Source organism: Lissotriton vulgaris, chromosome 1_1 (genome assembly GCF_964263255.1).
Source record: "Lissotriton vulgaris chromosome 1_1, aLisVul1.2, whole genome shotgun sequence".
In the NCBI taxonomy this organism is placed as follows: Eukaryota; Metazoa; Chordata; class Amphibia; order Caudata; family Salamandridae; genus Lissotriton; species Lissotriton vulgaris.
Window position 1 is genome coordinate 1,917,958,227 of NC_141685.1, and position 15,147 is coordinate 1,917,973,373.

The 15,147-nt window shown below is 46.9% G+C and overlaps 1 protein-coding gene across 1 annotated transcript in view; it reads left to right on the plus strand.

Moving 5' to 3' along the window:
* The first annotated feature begins 1,513 nt into the window (after positions 1 to 1,513).
* The window catches only part of ZDHHC17 (zDHHC palmitoyltransferase 17), a 520,726-nt gene continuing 507,092 nt past the window's right edge, over positions 1,514 to 15,147 (plus strand). The window contains exon 1 of the mRNA XM_086919563.1: positions 1,514 to 1,737. Coding sequence (XP_086775689.1) covers positions 1,672 to 1,737 — 66 coding nt within the window. The 5' untranslated portion in view covers positions 1,514 to 1,671. The remainder of the gene's footprint in view (positions 1,738 to 15,147) is intronic.

Below are 15,147 nucleotides of genomic sequence, written 5' to 3' on the forward strand. Positions count from 1 at the left end.
TTGTCACAAAGTTGAGCATTTTCAGTCTAGTGGAAACTGACCCTTAACAAGATAATCAGCGCTGACTGCCATCTGTTTCCAATTAACGCGACCGCGAGACGCGGGCGCGATAATTGGAAACAGATGGCGCTGCTGTTCGCTCCCGAGCACCCTAGGCCAGGGGAGAGAGAAGGTGGGACATGCACCCGCCTTGGGCCAATTGCCTGCTGTCTTTCTTAGAATGTCGCAAGCAAATGCCAATAGCGGGAGATTTTTAAAAAAGCCCACGCACGAGCATGTGTTTTGAGTTTCAAGCCCTTACTAAAAGCCTCGCAGGGCAGCGCATGTGCGCTGGCTCAGGCGAGCCCTAAAAACCATGAAGTGAACGAATATATGATTATACCACGATTTCAATTACCACGCATGGCTTTACCACGCGAATTTTACATCGCAAGTGGCTTTACCACGCTGGTATTTACAACGTAGGATTTTACTACGCGTAGAAACGTCTTACCTGCACGTCTTTCTCTATGAGCCCTTACTTCCATCCTCCATTGAAACAAGCGTCAAAACACGTATACCAAAATAAAAAAAGGACTGCTTTTTTTACGTACACGGCACGTCTTTGGGGGAGGCTCTTTCCTTTTTCTTTTAAATTTATGTTCGTTTTTTTTTAAAGTAACCTGCTTGTTATTTTTGGGGGGGAGACCCCCCCCAGCCCCCCTCCGGGCCCCCCCCCCTCTGCCCCCCCAAGCCCACGCAGAAAGACTTGAAGGAATACCACGTCTCCCCCCCAGCCCGTGGTAAAAACGTCGTGGAAGGCACCCTGCGTGGAAGGCACCCTGCGTGGTAAGTGTCACGTGGTAAACGTTAGTAGTGGTAATGCCTTCGTGGTAAATGATGTTTCCCGAAGTGCACAATTGTCTCAACCTAATATAAACGTATTTTGACTTGTACTTGTGTCGGTTCTCTATTTACTTTTGTAATATTGCGCAGCCTCCTCTGATGTGTCTGTAAAACGTACTTTTATCCCGATTTTTTGTACTGAATTTTGACCTTCAATCCTGAATTTTTACCCTTTGTCCTGAACTTTTACACTCACCATCCTGAAATTGCACCCACTCCAGTTGGTCACCCTAGCCCTGTGGCCCATTGGCGTACAGTGCTTGTGGTCCTTATTACTATTTGGGTGGAATAAAATGGGGTGTTTCCCAATAAATACCTCAATGTCAGGGACAAATATTTGTCATTTGTGAAAAATATATCCATACTCTCAGGTTTCAACGCGAAATTAAGGCATAACACGCAGGGTCGGGATCTATAACATCAAATTGGTATGGTTAATCTGTTTTCCCTAACCTCTAATTATTCTCAGCAGGTTTCACCTAATTCACGAGAAAATATGCAAAGGTGTGGTCATACTTCTCCCACAAAGTGAAGCCAACTCTGTATCGGTATAGTAGTAGGAGCTCATTTGTTTGTATTAGAGTTGCGTGAACAACGTAGATAAACAATACGATTGCAGCCGAGTAGTGAAAGTGTTGTGCATTGTGCGGAGCTCTGTTTTGAAGCGCACTCAGGACCCTTCTGTCTCTGCTGACGAGTGAATGAGCAGGCAGAGGTCGCCCCCTCTCCTCCGCCTCCTCCCCCGGCGCTTACCCAGCATACCAAGCGCTGGGGTTTAATACCAAGATGGCTGACAGCGGTATGGAGGAGTACGAGAAAGAGGCGAGCTGCGTCCCTGTGTTGCACCCCGAGGTGAGCGAGCTGGTGGCCCCCCGCCGCGTAATCCTTACCCTTGCCCTGTGACGGCAGCACCCGCTGGCAGGAGGGGCAATGTTTCATCCGGGTGTCATCACCCCGCGATTTTGGGTTAGGAGCTGCCGCAAGCTGCGAGGCTCTTGTGGGGGCGGAGGAGTCCTATGTGTGTGCCTCCGCTGCTGGGTGCAGGGCATGGTGTCAGGGCACCCATATAGCAGCCGGCCCTCCCTCACCTGGGGAGGAGCCGGGGACGAGGCCAGGTGACAGTTGTGTGTATGGGAATGAAAAAGGGCACCGAGTATCCGCTCAGCTGGTGTGCCCTCCATCCTTCCTGTCAGCTGTCCGCATCCATTGGCCTCCCCATCATGTGAGCTGAATTTCTTAAACGACAAGCCCAATCATCAATCCGAGGGGAAAATGCACTGCTTCCTTTGTGGTGGCTGTCCAAATAAAGTAAAAGATACGCGGTAGAGCTGTTGGACCCATGTTTATTTATGTCTGCGTTAGACCAAACAGTACATCCTCCTTTCTTCTGCACACAGTGGGGGATCTCACATTTTACAATCTGCTGCAAAAACGGAGTTTCGTACTGGACAATGATTCTAGTTGCGTTTCATATGTTTAACTTTTTTGGCCATGCCTTGTCGTTGTTCCCTGTGGCCTGTGAAAAAGGTGCGGGTGCTACTGACTCACAAACACAGATGACCCAGATTGTTTCCCATGTACTTGTATGCAGCCTTTGTTTATAGTAAAATGCCATAATGTGGTGCGATCACGACGCACTGCTACTCAAACCGATAGTCTTTTAAGTATTGTGTTGTTTTTGTACTTTTAGGACAGTGAAATGCAGCAGGTAGCCTGTAACGGGCTAAGGCAGTGCTAAATGCGTTGTTAGTAGTTCCTTTTTTTAAAAAAAATCTTTGCAATCATTTTACTGCTTCCCCCACCCATAACAATATTTTTCTCTTCTTACTCCTGACTCCTCCTAGGTAGAATAAAGATCAATCGCTGTACGGTGTTCATTACACTAGGGATGATTGTTTGGTGTTTTTTTTTTCCCATCGCATTCTGACTAGCTGTGTACTTCGGTTGCCATAACTATATCATATAGCTCCTTACCTGCCAATAAGGTGCGTGACTTATCATTAGTGCACATGCTACGAAGGTTTCACTGTACTGTTTAAAGGTAAGATGCTAAATTATGGTTTCAAAATAAAGGTAGAATTACACATCTCTATCAGAAATTCTGTATTATGCTTCCTTCTTTTTAGTTTTGATGCTGACCCAGGAATAGAGTGAGAGGGGTCGTACCACTTTCAACCCTATAAAACATTATGATCAACCATCCTTTTGTGTCATGATTCCTGAAGCCTGCTTCTGTTTATTTTTCTCTCCTGGGTCACGTGTCAGTATTCAAATATCCTACATTCATCTTCCGTGTTGCAATAATCTGTCTGTGCTGGATGTATTTTAGGTTTATCAAGTTTTCTTTTTGATATTTTTTTTTTCTTTGCGAGTCAAGCTTACATGCTTCTTATTCATTCTCTTTAATATTTCATGCATGACACCTAGAACATGACTTTCTCTGGAGGCTCTACTGCTCTTTTGTTACATTTTGGTGGTTTCATCTGACCGCCTCGGCTGTGTCTCTGTTCTTGGCATCTGGTGTCATTTCCAGGCAACTTTGTTTTGCCGTTCCTTCATTCTTTAAGTCTGCCTGATGTAATTTTATTCTGTTTTTAATATATCATAATCTTCAATAATCTTTTGAGCCTTAGCATAGCCTCTAATTGTGAAAGTGATACTTTGGATATGACCAGTAGCCATGTCTCCCTGTTTGTATGCGCCATTGTGAGGGGCCTCATGACGCTGAGAGCCTCCTCTTTACACCTCATCTTAGGATATGTTGCTGTCACCAGTGAACATAGGATGGGGGTAGTGCAACCAGGATTTAGAGAAAGGGGCCCCATGCTACAGTCTCAAATGATTGTACCATGTTCTCTAAATGTATCGTCTGCAATGGCATACTGATCAAACTGGTCCCTGCTCCGTCTTCTCTTGTGTCTCTTCTTGATTTCAACACAAATACTCTATGGGCCAAGTTCCCTGTGTTCTGTTTGTTCTTCAGCAGTTCCCAAATGCTCAGAGGTTTCTGGAGCTGACATTGGCAGCTCATCACCTTTTCCGCATGGCCCCCAGCATTGTGTGGGCTACGGATAAGCATTGTTTTTTTTTTACATACATGTGTAATATATATTTTTAAAACCCTCACTCATGGGCAATTTAAAGGCTCAATGGAGACACCACTGCTTCACTTGCAAAGGGGGATGGGGATTAAGTTGTGGTATCACCCTTCCTGCGGGCACAGCAGTGGGGCTGGGTGAATAGGTACAAATCGTACCCCTGACCTTGTGGAATGTAGGAATTATTATATAACCCCTCTGCCACTGGTAGGACAAGGGTAGAAATATCTTAAGCCCTTCAAGGGGCGGGGAAGGTACAGTGGCGCTCCAAGAAACTAATAACCGCTTCTAGTCAAACATAAAGAAGACAGGTTCTGAGACTCGAAATTTCAACAGAATTGTCATAATTCAAGATTCAAAATGTAGTGATTTTGCTATTATCATTTATAATATTTCTCCCGAAAAAACTCAAATTAGTTCATGGATAAACTTTAGTAATCACACGTTTCATGACTAATCAGTACATTGTTGCTTCCTCAGGGCCAAGTTTGTGTGAAAAAGATTATTGTCCCCAGAGATACATGAATGTGACATCCAGATTAGTGATGCAAAATTTATAAGTAGGTCCAGGAGTTAAGTCCTATGCAAAGTGTATGCGATTTCTTAATTACAATTTTGAGGTGAAATATATCCATATTTTGATAAGCGGCACACACGAGTTAGTGTTCAAATCAGTGGTGGTGAGCCGTAGGAGCTTGAAATGTGGTGTAAGTGGTAATTACATTCTGGGCACTTGTTCCTTATTTGAGAGCATCCAGATGTTCCTTCCCTTTCCCAGTCACTTTTCAAATTCCTAAGTAGAAGAAGCCTGCAACGAGGTTGGCAGAATTTGTGAGATTTACAGGGATCTTTAGAACTTTCACCAGCAGACTTGGCACTCCATTCTTCCCCTTTGAGTGGATCACCAGCAGGTACATATTGCTTGTTGTAGTGCTGCTTGTCTTGATTTGGGGAATTTCTTCTAGAAAATTGATTTGGTGATGCGGAACAGAGAACATCAGCCCTCATCCTCCTAGACCTGTCGGCCGCCTTCGACACGGTCTGCCACCGCACTCTAAAGACACGTCTCCAAGAATCCGGAATCCAAGAGCAGGCCCTCGACTGGACCACATCCTTCCTCTCCGGCAGTTCCCAGAGCGTCCGCCTCCCACCCTTCTGATCCGAAGCCACCAACATCATCTGCGGCGTCCCCCAGGGCTCATCACTCAGCCGGACGCTGTTCAACATCTACCTGGCCCCCCTCGCACAAGTGGCCCGACAGCACGACCTCAACATCATCTCCTACGCTGACGACACCCAGCTTGTCCTCTTCCCTCACCAAGGACCCGCACACGGCCAAAAGCAACATCCACGAGGGAATGAAGGCTGTCGCAGACTGGATGAAGAGCAGCCATCTGAAGCTGAACTCTGACAAGACGGAGGGCCCACCCCCTCAGCCTGGGACGACTCTGGTGGCCGACCAATCTAGGAGCAGCACCGACACCCACCGACCACGCACGCAACCTAGGATTCATCCTCGACTCCTCCCTCTCCATGTCGAAGCAGGTCAGCGCCGTTGCCTCCTCCTGCTACAACACCCTCCGCATGCTCCGGAGGATCAGCAAGTGGATCCCGACCGAAACCAGAAGAACAGTGACACAGGCCCTCGTCAGCAGCAGGTTCGACTATGGCAACGCACTCTACGCAGGCATCCCAGCCAAACACCTGCGTCGACTATAACGCATTCAAAATGCCTCTGCCCGATTTGATCCTCAACGTCCCCCGCCGCAGCCACACCACCCCGCACCTGAAAGACCTACACTGGCTCCCTGTCAACAAGAGGATCACTTTCAAGCTCCTCCCCCACGCACACAAAGCACTCCACAACACTAGACCAGCCTTCCTGAACAGCAGACTCCGCTTCTACACCCCCACCCACCAGCTCCGCTCCGCCAGCCTCGCCCCTGTCACCCGCATCCAACGAAAGACCTCCGGCGGTAGATATTTCTCCTACCTCGCTGCCAAGACCTGGAACACCCTCCTGACGCACCTATGGCAGACCTAAGATATACTCACCTTCAGAAGACTCCTCAAGAGCAGTATCGGCCCCCCTCCCCCCTGCCCCCCCTCAGCACCTTGAGACCCTCAAGGGTACGTAGTGCGCTTTACAAATTCTTTGATTGAAAATGAGTGCGGCAAGCCTTTGCAAAGCAAAAGGAGAGTAGATCTGCTGTGGATAAACCATAGCCCAAGGCATCAACACCTAGAAGTGTGGTTGAATTCTTTCTATCTGATCTACGAACCCAGCTAAAAGTCAAGCAAAACAAGGAAAGTAGACCGGGAGTGTAGGGTGGCTTTGAGACCAAAAACCATCAACAGTCTGCGTGTGTCACCATCGTCCTGTAAGTTGTGCCAGTAATTTCCAAGAATCCAGAAAATGGGGGGAGTGTGAAAAGCTTAGAGGATAATAGTGGAAACATTTAGGGCTTGGACAAAGCCGTGATATTGGAAAATATGGCCTGAATGCCTGAATTAATTTAATTGTGAGCAGAGCCAGACGTATTGAACTATTTCAGACCAGAATAATGGGTCTCTGAGCTGATAGTTAAACAAGTGGGGCTACCTGAGAAACAGAGGCCTCTGTTTTGGAGTGGTCTGGGTGTTACCACATTTGTTCCTGGCTAACGGGTATAAAGGGGCTACTATCAGACCACATGCCTGACCAACCAAGGCAACATATTTATAATAAGTCTCTTCTGCATGTCTGCTGAGGGAGATTGTGGAAGCAGTATCAACAAAGGGTATACTTTGACTACTTGTTTTTTAGAGACAAGTGTGGAGGATGTTAATCATAATGACGAGATCACAATTGCTCACCCTGGCTTTTGACACATTTTATCCTAATTCTCTAGTGTTGGGCGGTGGAGGAGGGGGGGTGGTGACAGGGTGGCGTGTGAGGCAGTAGCAGATTTATCCACCTTGATCATGTCTGTTAGTATTCTTGGAACTGACAACCGGTATCTCTTGAATTTATCTGGTTGAGCAGTCAGCAATGAAAACAATTCCATTCTTTCGGCAACCTATTTGATGGACACAAATACCGAGTCTCACACTGCTTTACAGAAAGGAAATACTTTGTTATCAATTTTAATAATTTCAAGAAGAACAATTTCATAATTTTTACACAGTCTCTTGGCTCGGCCCTAGGAGTAGAAGACTTCGATGTTAGCAGCTCCCCAAAGCAAAATTGATGCTAATGCACATATGGGCAAGGCTATATATTTAAGACTTTGTGCGATCCCACAAAAAGAGAATCTTCTGTAACAACTTGGCAGACTATGTCTATCACTGAGAAGCAACAAATCCGGTTTAGAATGAGTGAAAAAATGGGCTGCAAGTTACATCCAGTATAAATAGAGATCTGCACCTACTGGAGCATTTAAATGTACATGCAAGGACAAACGCATTAGCTTCCCCATGGAGTACAGATCTTTTTTTTTTCCCCCTCATTGGCAGATACATCAGATGTAGTAGCACCATAAGAAGTAAATAGAGAAGAGGATGAGGAGATAGAAGAGGAGGGCCCGCCAACACCACTCACTATATATAATTAAATCCACTCCCTCCCTGGTGTGTTTTTAGGGATAGCCGCGACCTTTTGATTTGACTAATATTAAACATTTAAAATGTTTACTTAGAATGAGCTTCACCATCCCTTTTCATCCATTTGTCTGTTGTCATTTACATGTTCCTTAGGCCCACTACAGCACAAAGCATAGGGCAGTGGGTCAGCCCACATCAGCAATTTGCTAACTTCTGTTTGAGTGATGACATTCTGCTCTTTGACGTGGAGCACATGTACACACAAAGTTGTTCTCTTTAGTGTCGGGGACTACTATAGCACTGTGTGCTTTTTGAAACCAACTTAAGGTTTTTTTGTTATGGCCAGGGCTGGCCGATTCCACAAAAATAAAGTTATACAAAAACAATGTTAGAACAAGCGTTGGCAAAGCCTAAAGATGTCTGTCAGAACCAGACTCATAGCCTTTGTCACTGTTAGCTGATCAAGGAATAATATTTGAGCTGATGGTTGTGTACAGGACTCCAGATTGGGTCTGAGCAACTGCAATCCATCTTATTTGGCTAGCTGAGTAAAAAGGGGGCACTGGCTCTGTCTAAGTAGTGATTATGGAAAACAACATTAATAAGAGGGGTTAAAAGAGTGAACCCCCTCCGCACCTGAACTGAAGCCCATGTCCTTGATTATTTCTGGACTCCTCCTTCTCCATCAAGAGGAAACATAAGCTGGTTTTGCAACTTCCACTAGGGTACATTATAAACTGCTGCTAACTTGCAACTTATCAATCAAAAAATGAGTAGGTGAAGTGGGAGAAAGTTGGGGCATTGGAGTAAGTATCATTAGGTTCAGTGAATACATCAAGAGTTCAGATCGGTCAAATGTCAGGAGTTCAGCACAAACTTGTAACCGTTTTTTGGTAGTCTGGAAGGAAAACCTAGTTGCCAAAAGCATTGATTTAAATTTTATGGTGGAGGTACAGCATGTAGAAACTCTCTACACCAATATACCCTAGGATGCAACTCTTAAAGTGGTGGAGGATTTATTGCATGCTGAAACCTAGTCATCTCCAACTTCAGTTAACTTTATCATTGAGTGTGCCACCATAGCAGTGAAAGGAACATTTCTTCCAGTTTGGAGACAACCTATACCACCAAATGCAAGGTACTTCCATGTGCCTGTGTCTTTATATGGCCCAGTTCGAAAAATAATGTATTCTTTGTAGCGAAAATCCCTACACTAAGAACATTTTGCTGTGATGTTGCTATATTGACGATATTCAAATCTTCTGGAATAGAGAGGCTAATATGTGTCCGAGCTTCACTACATGGATCTACTCTTTCAATCCTTACCTGCGTTTCGCAAAATAATTTCAGATAAGAACTCACTGTTTTTGGACTTCTGCATTACCATCAATAACGGTAGACTTTCTGCCACGACATACCAATAAGCCACAGATTGTAACACCCTTTTGTTGTATGATAGTCATCACCCCAGGCCCTGAGGGATAGCCTCCTCTATGGACAGTTCTCAGGCTATGCCACAACTCATCCGGTCACGCCTCCATGGTCATGTACTAACCAAGTTTCTTCAAGCAAATGTTGTCCGAAGGGGTTACAGGTTCTGAACGAGACATCTATCTTCATTGACGTCCCTAAATTTAGGGAGGGTTTCAGCTACATCGCCAACAACTGCTTCAGGCACTGGATGGTGCTTGGTGTAGAGACAGCTATTGAATACGTAAAAAAGCTAACCCAGGAAATAGCAGATATAAAAAAGGAAATACTGGAGGATAGTGCTCTCTCTAACGCAAGGGAAGCATTAGAGCGGGCGGAAAACGCTTTGGCTGAGTTTAATACAATAACTCTAAACCGGAAACTTGAAAAACTGGCAAAGCATGTTAGAAATTACGACAAAAAGTATACCTATCCTTACTTGGATGACGAGTACTATCCGCAAGATAGCCAGGGTTTCTTTTCAAACAGAAGTAGGCAGGGACCAAGGAGGTTTAATACCTTCTCGGATTACTCCTTTGGTAGTGGTTCTGACTCTGAGAGACCTTCCACGAGCCGTCAGGGGAACCCGGGCCAACAACAATTTTTAGGAGAAGGCTATCGCCAGTCAAACAGGGGTGGCGGTACGGAACAAAACTGGGACCGCCCAAGGGGATGGAACAGGGGCAGAAACACGCAACGAGGCAAACCACGGGTGCGATATTTCCCTTCAGAAACACACTGGGAGATCTCAACACTCAGGCAAACGTACAGCTGGTGAGAGGACTGACACCCACCACTGCAGACAACCTCATACCCCGGCAAACCCGTCTTTAAACCAAATTCACCAAACAAACGAAAATGATGCCCTGATACTAGGGGACTCTGCTGCTCAACAACAAAGTGATGAGAACCGCACCTTTGCACCTAACTCACTGCGTGTGGCCGGTGTTGTAGACATCTTGAATACCACTATAAGAACTCCAGTGGATGTTGCTATACCCAATCCTGAACTGAATGTTCTGACTATGGACCCCATTATCAATCTTTCAAGCTATACCATGTCTTTGGAAGAAAGGGAAGTATTGAGCAAAGGGCTGTTCTTTGTCCCTACCAGTATACCCGATTCCTTCACCATCAAACTTGAGATGCAAAAAATCTTTAGAAAGCTCAGACTTGAGTATTATTTCACCAAAAATGTGTCTAAACCTCTGACAGCGGCAACACCCTTCAATCCACATTCACTTTCACGCCTGGAGCATACTTGATGAGCTAACGAATACCGGCCTTTGAACAAATCGCCCCCCCAAGAAACAATGGAACTGCTGCAGGAATGGCATTACATAAAACACAATATCAGCAAGGATGAAAAACTGGCACTGAACACTCTACACCATTATCATCAAGGCGGCGGACAAAGGTGGGGCGGTAGTGGTGCAGAATGCCTCAGACTATGTGGACGAAATTGAACAACTGGGAGTGCGAGAAAGTTATCTCACCACACCAAGAGACCCCACGCTGTAGATCAAGTCCCTCATTGAAAAACTAACCGAGGATGGACTACAGAAAGGCTTCTTGAGCTCACCAGAGAAAGAGTTCTTGATTAAAACAGAACCATGAATCCCAAAGAGAGATGTGTGTGTGTATATATATATATATATATATATATTAGCAGCCCGCCCCAGCATTGCCTGGGGCAGAAGGGGGCTGAGGGCAGCATTTCCAGATTGCAGAAGGGGGCTGGGGGCAACATTTCATGCTTGGGTGCACTCCCGCGCCCGCCCGCCCCGACATTGTCCAGACCGCCTCCCTCCCGCCTCGCCTTTGCCTTACCCCGCCCGCCCAGACCGCCTCCCGCCTTTGCCTTACCTGAGCCGCCGCTCTTCCCCGCGCTCCGGACTTCACCGCCTCCTCGCTGCTAGTCAAAGCTCCTCCCCGCCTGTCGTCATCACGCACATTGCGAACATCGCTAGGTCGCGGCCAGCGCTGTAGGAGAGTAGGGTCTGCAATCCTATGATCACCCCAGATTTTTGCTTTTTGCTTCACTGGTTTACGACTTCTCTGGCTGTGGGCCTGCTAATCGGACCCACAGCCTTGCTGTTCTCTCACTAAATTGACACGTGTACCTTAGGTGCATTTACCAATTGGTACTGGGCCACCTTATCAGACCCTGTAACTCAGGGCTTAGGTGTACCCAGGGCCTACCAGGGGCTGCAGCATGTATTATGCCACCCCTCTAAATCTGACACAACTGGCTGCACGACAGCTGGGGCAAGGTGGTGTACACACCCCTTGCTGTAGATATAGTATACCTATATCTAACCCTAAAATGGACACCCGTATTTCTATCAGTCACTCCTATGGCAGGCCTTGACAATCCTGAAGGCAGAGTGCTTGGAATCGTGTGAGATGGTGCTCTGGCATGAGCTGAGCCCGTTTGCAGCTTGCGGAACCAAGTCCTAATAGCTGTTCCATGATAACGCATACCATATACTCTTAAGTGCATTATAATCCTCGTGGTTATTTGCCAACTCTGGTATCGCTTTATCAAAACATGTCGAGTAAGGTGTCATAGGAATTGGAATACTAACCCCTCGCCAATTCTGGCAACGGGGTTAGCATTCCACCCTTCTAGAGTGACACGACATGTATGTAACTGTGAACCCCGGTTAAAGTTAACTCAAGCCTCAGCATCACAAAATGGATGCTGCCACCACAGACACAAGTCTGACCTCCTGCTGCTGGGAGTCCTTCCAGCGAGGGAGGCTTGGACAAAGGGTTTCCTGTCAGGGGCGGTGCTAGCACCATCCCAGACAGGGTTTTGTGTATCCTGGGTAGGCAGGGCTTTAGAGGAAGGTGACTGCAAGTGGCACCCCGGTGCTCACTATGCATCTGCCGGCTAGAACCAGTTCCAGGGGCACACCAGCCCCTGAGCTGGGGAAAGTCCGGCATGGGAGAGGGGTGTAACCACCCCCCTTCCTGGTCCCACCCATGGGCAGGACCTAGTCGCGTGCCAGCCCCTTTTCCTAGTATAAAGATAGGAGAGGGCCCCCTTCCAAATTAGATCATCTTTGAATCCTGAAACTACTTTCTACGAAAGGAACTCAAGACTTCTTCTCAAGATTTCTCCCTTGTGACTAAGGAGTAGTCACCCTGCACTCGCAGGCACCATCTAAGAACACTGCGGTTTGCTGCACGTCCTTCCTCCGGAATCCGACCGACCAGCACGACGAGACCCGCTTCCCTGGCACCTCTGACCTCTACCTACATCGTCAGCTCAGCTGAGATCCGTGGGTGTGATGAGACCTCGAGGGACCGGCCATCTTCAGAACTGCACGACGCTTATCCAGCACGACCGCCGAGGGATCCTCGAGTGAGTGCTTTGGGGTTCGAGAAGCCCTAACCCTGAGCAGCTCCAGCACCGAAGTGCAGCCCCCCAGCATCCACCAGATCTGCGTGGGGCCCTTCTACTCTTTGCTGCTCACCGCGTTGTCCGGCTACTTGCCTGCTGGCTTGTGGCCCTCTTGATGACGCACCACGACGACAACACCGCTTATCTGGTTGCTCCAGACTGGCCCTTGCTCCCCTCCAACAGAGAAGCACCCCGGACCCTCCTGGTCCACTCCAGACGCCATTTTAAGTCCACCGCGTGGGCTTGCATTTGCCAAGACTTGTTGCCCAATCCTGGGTCCAGCGACGTCGACAGCAGATACCTTCATGGGACAGCTCGCACCTCCATCCTGGTCGCCGACAACGCCTCCTGGTCCGTGAGACTGCAGAGCCCAGCGTCGCCCACTCACCTGGTCGAGGTGACTCCATCCGGTGCCATCCTGGTGCCCATCTAATCACTGGCTAGTGATTCAGAACTTGGTCCCCTCTGCTTACAGGTGTCTTCCATCTTCGATCCAGGCTTGGATCACTTCGAACTTCAACACTGGTCGCCTGCCAGCAACTTCTTCTTTCAGGCTCCATAGACTGCAACGAGGATTCCCGACGTCTTTCCAGACCTATGCAGCCGCAGCCCCTGGGCTAGGTAACCTCAGCATTTCGGTGCTCCAGCATAGCATTACTATCCAAGGGTCCAGATCCTTTTTCGTTTCAGCTCTACCTAGTCTGATTCGTCCGATAACACTAACTTTACGAAATCTAGCATCCATAGACTTTGTCCCGCATCCCGCGTGAGAGTGCACACTCTGCACCCGATCTCCCTAGGCCTCCTGCTAGTAATCTGAAGGTTCAGTAGTCCAGTCCTAGCGATCCTAAAGCCTATTAGAGTAGTACTTACCTGCTAGTAATTTTGCATTCCACTTTTAGAGTATATGGTTTTTCGTGCCCCTCTGGCATTTGTGTAAATTGTGCGACTTTGAGTATTTTCATAAGAGTTTTGTATTGTGCTTAGCGCCCTGTCCTCAAAGAGTCCAGGGCTGTTGTGTTCTAAATAAATACTTTTATTTTCATAACAACTTGTGTGGTGTCCTTTCACTTGGTGTTCAAGGGGTATATGTGATGGTATAACAGCTGGCTTAACACGCCCTCTAGAGTCTAGCCTAAAGACTGCTCTTGTCCACGCTACTATGATAGCTGGTCTATGGTTGACTTACAACCAATCATCAATAAGGGTTGTTTGGGCTGATACACAGTGATCACTAGAATAGTGAGCACTGAATATCAGGCCAACTTCTCACAAGCGCTACGTCGCGGCCGGCGCTACTTTTAGGGGACTACTCTGTTTTTAAAGTTTAATTTTTTAATTTAAGTTTTATTTTATTTTATGCAGCCTATGTCCATCTACGCACCCTGAGGATTACAACAATGTATTGGGTGTGTGGATTGGCGCTGTGGTTCCCGAGTTTACCTTGCCAAAAGGTTTCTGTTCTCTCTTTATAATAGTAGTATATAGTAGTATAGATATACACCCTACCAAAGGTGCACAAACACCTGGAGGAGCCGCCAGGGAGGCCAATTAATTCATGGTTCGGATTTGGAACCCCTCAACCAATTCATTGACCATTTCCTGCAACCTTGGGTTACGGAGACTAAATCATACGTAAGAGACACAATGCACATTATCCAATTGCTGGAAGGCCAGGCGTTTGACATCCAAATACAACTACTCTGGACGTTTCATCCCTTTACATGTCGATACCACAGTCCAAGGCATTGGATGTAGTATGATCCACCTGGATAAACGCCCAAGGCCGCACTGGACACCGTCAGGTTTCCTGATTGCCATGTTAGAAATCACAATGAAGAAAAACTATTTCATATTCAAAAACCAGTTCTACTTCCAGTGTAAAAGAGTAGTGATGGGTGCCACTTGCGCACCTAGCCTGGCTAACATCTTCATGGACTACTATGAGGAGGAACACCTATACAGCCATGCAATCAGTTTATCGAGTCTATAGCAGTATGGAAACGATACATAGATAATGTGGTAATGATTTGGTCGGGCACAGAGGATGCACTCAAAGAATTTGGGCAATGGCTCAACAACAGAACAAGTGACATCCAGTTCACAATGACATACAACAGTGAAGCTATTGATTTCCTAGATCTCACATTCCGAGTTGATGAAGGCCTCTTGTACTGTGACCTATACCAGAAGCCCACAGAAAGAAATACGCTCCTCAAATATGAGTCACACCACCCACGCAACCTACAGGACCACTTACCTTACGGGCAATATCTCAGACTAAGGAGGAACTGTTTACGAAGGGAGGATTTCTTCAGGGAAACAGAAATCCTCACAAAATGACTAAAAGAGCGTGGTTATACAACAGGACTGCTATAACGCGCCTGGAAGCGGGCGTGGTATTGCCCCTGTGATCAACTACTGCAAACGAGAGAAAAAAAGATCAAGAATGAAAACATTGTATGTGTAACCACATTCAACTCCAAAAGCAATGATTATAAAAAAGATAATCAAAAAATATTGGAACCTGGTCGCCAACGAGTTGAACACCACTGAGCATCCCCGATTTGCCTTCAAAAGGGGCAGGAACATCAAAGATAATGTAGTCCAAGCCTACCTGGAGCCACCAAAGTTACCAGACTTGCGGAGCCAACTAGGACTTCCACCGATAACTGGGCACTGCAACACCGATAACTGGGCACT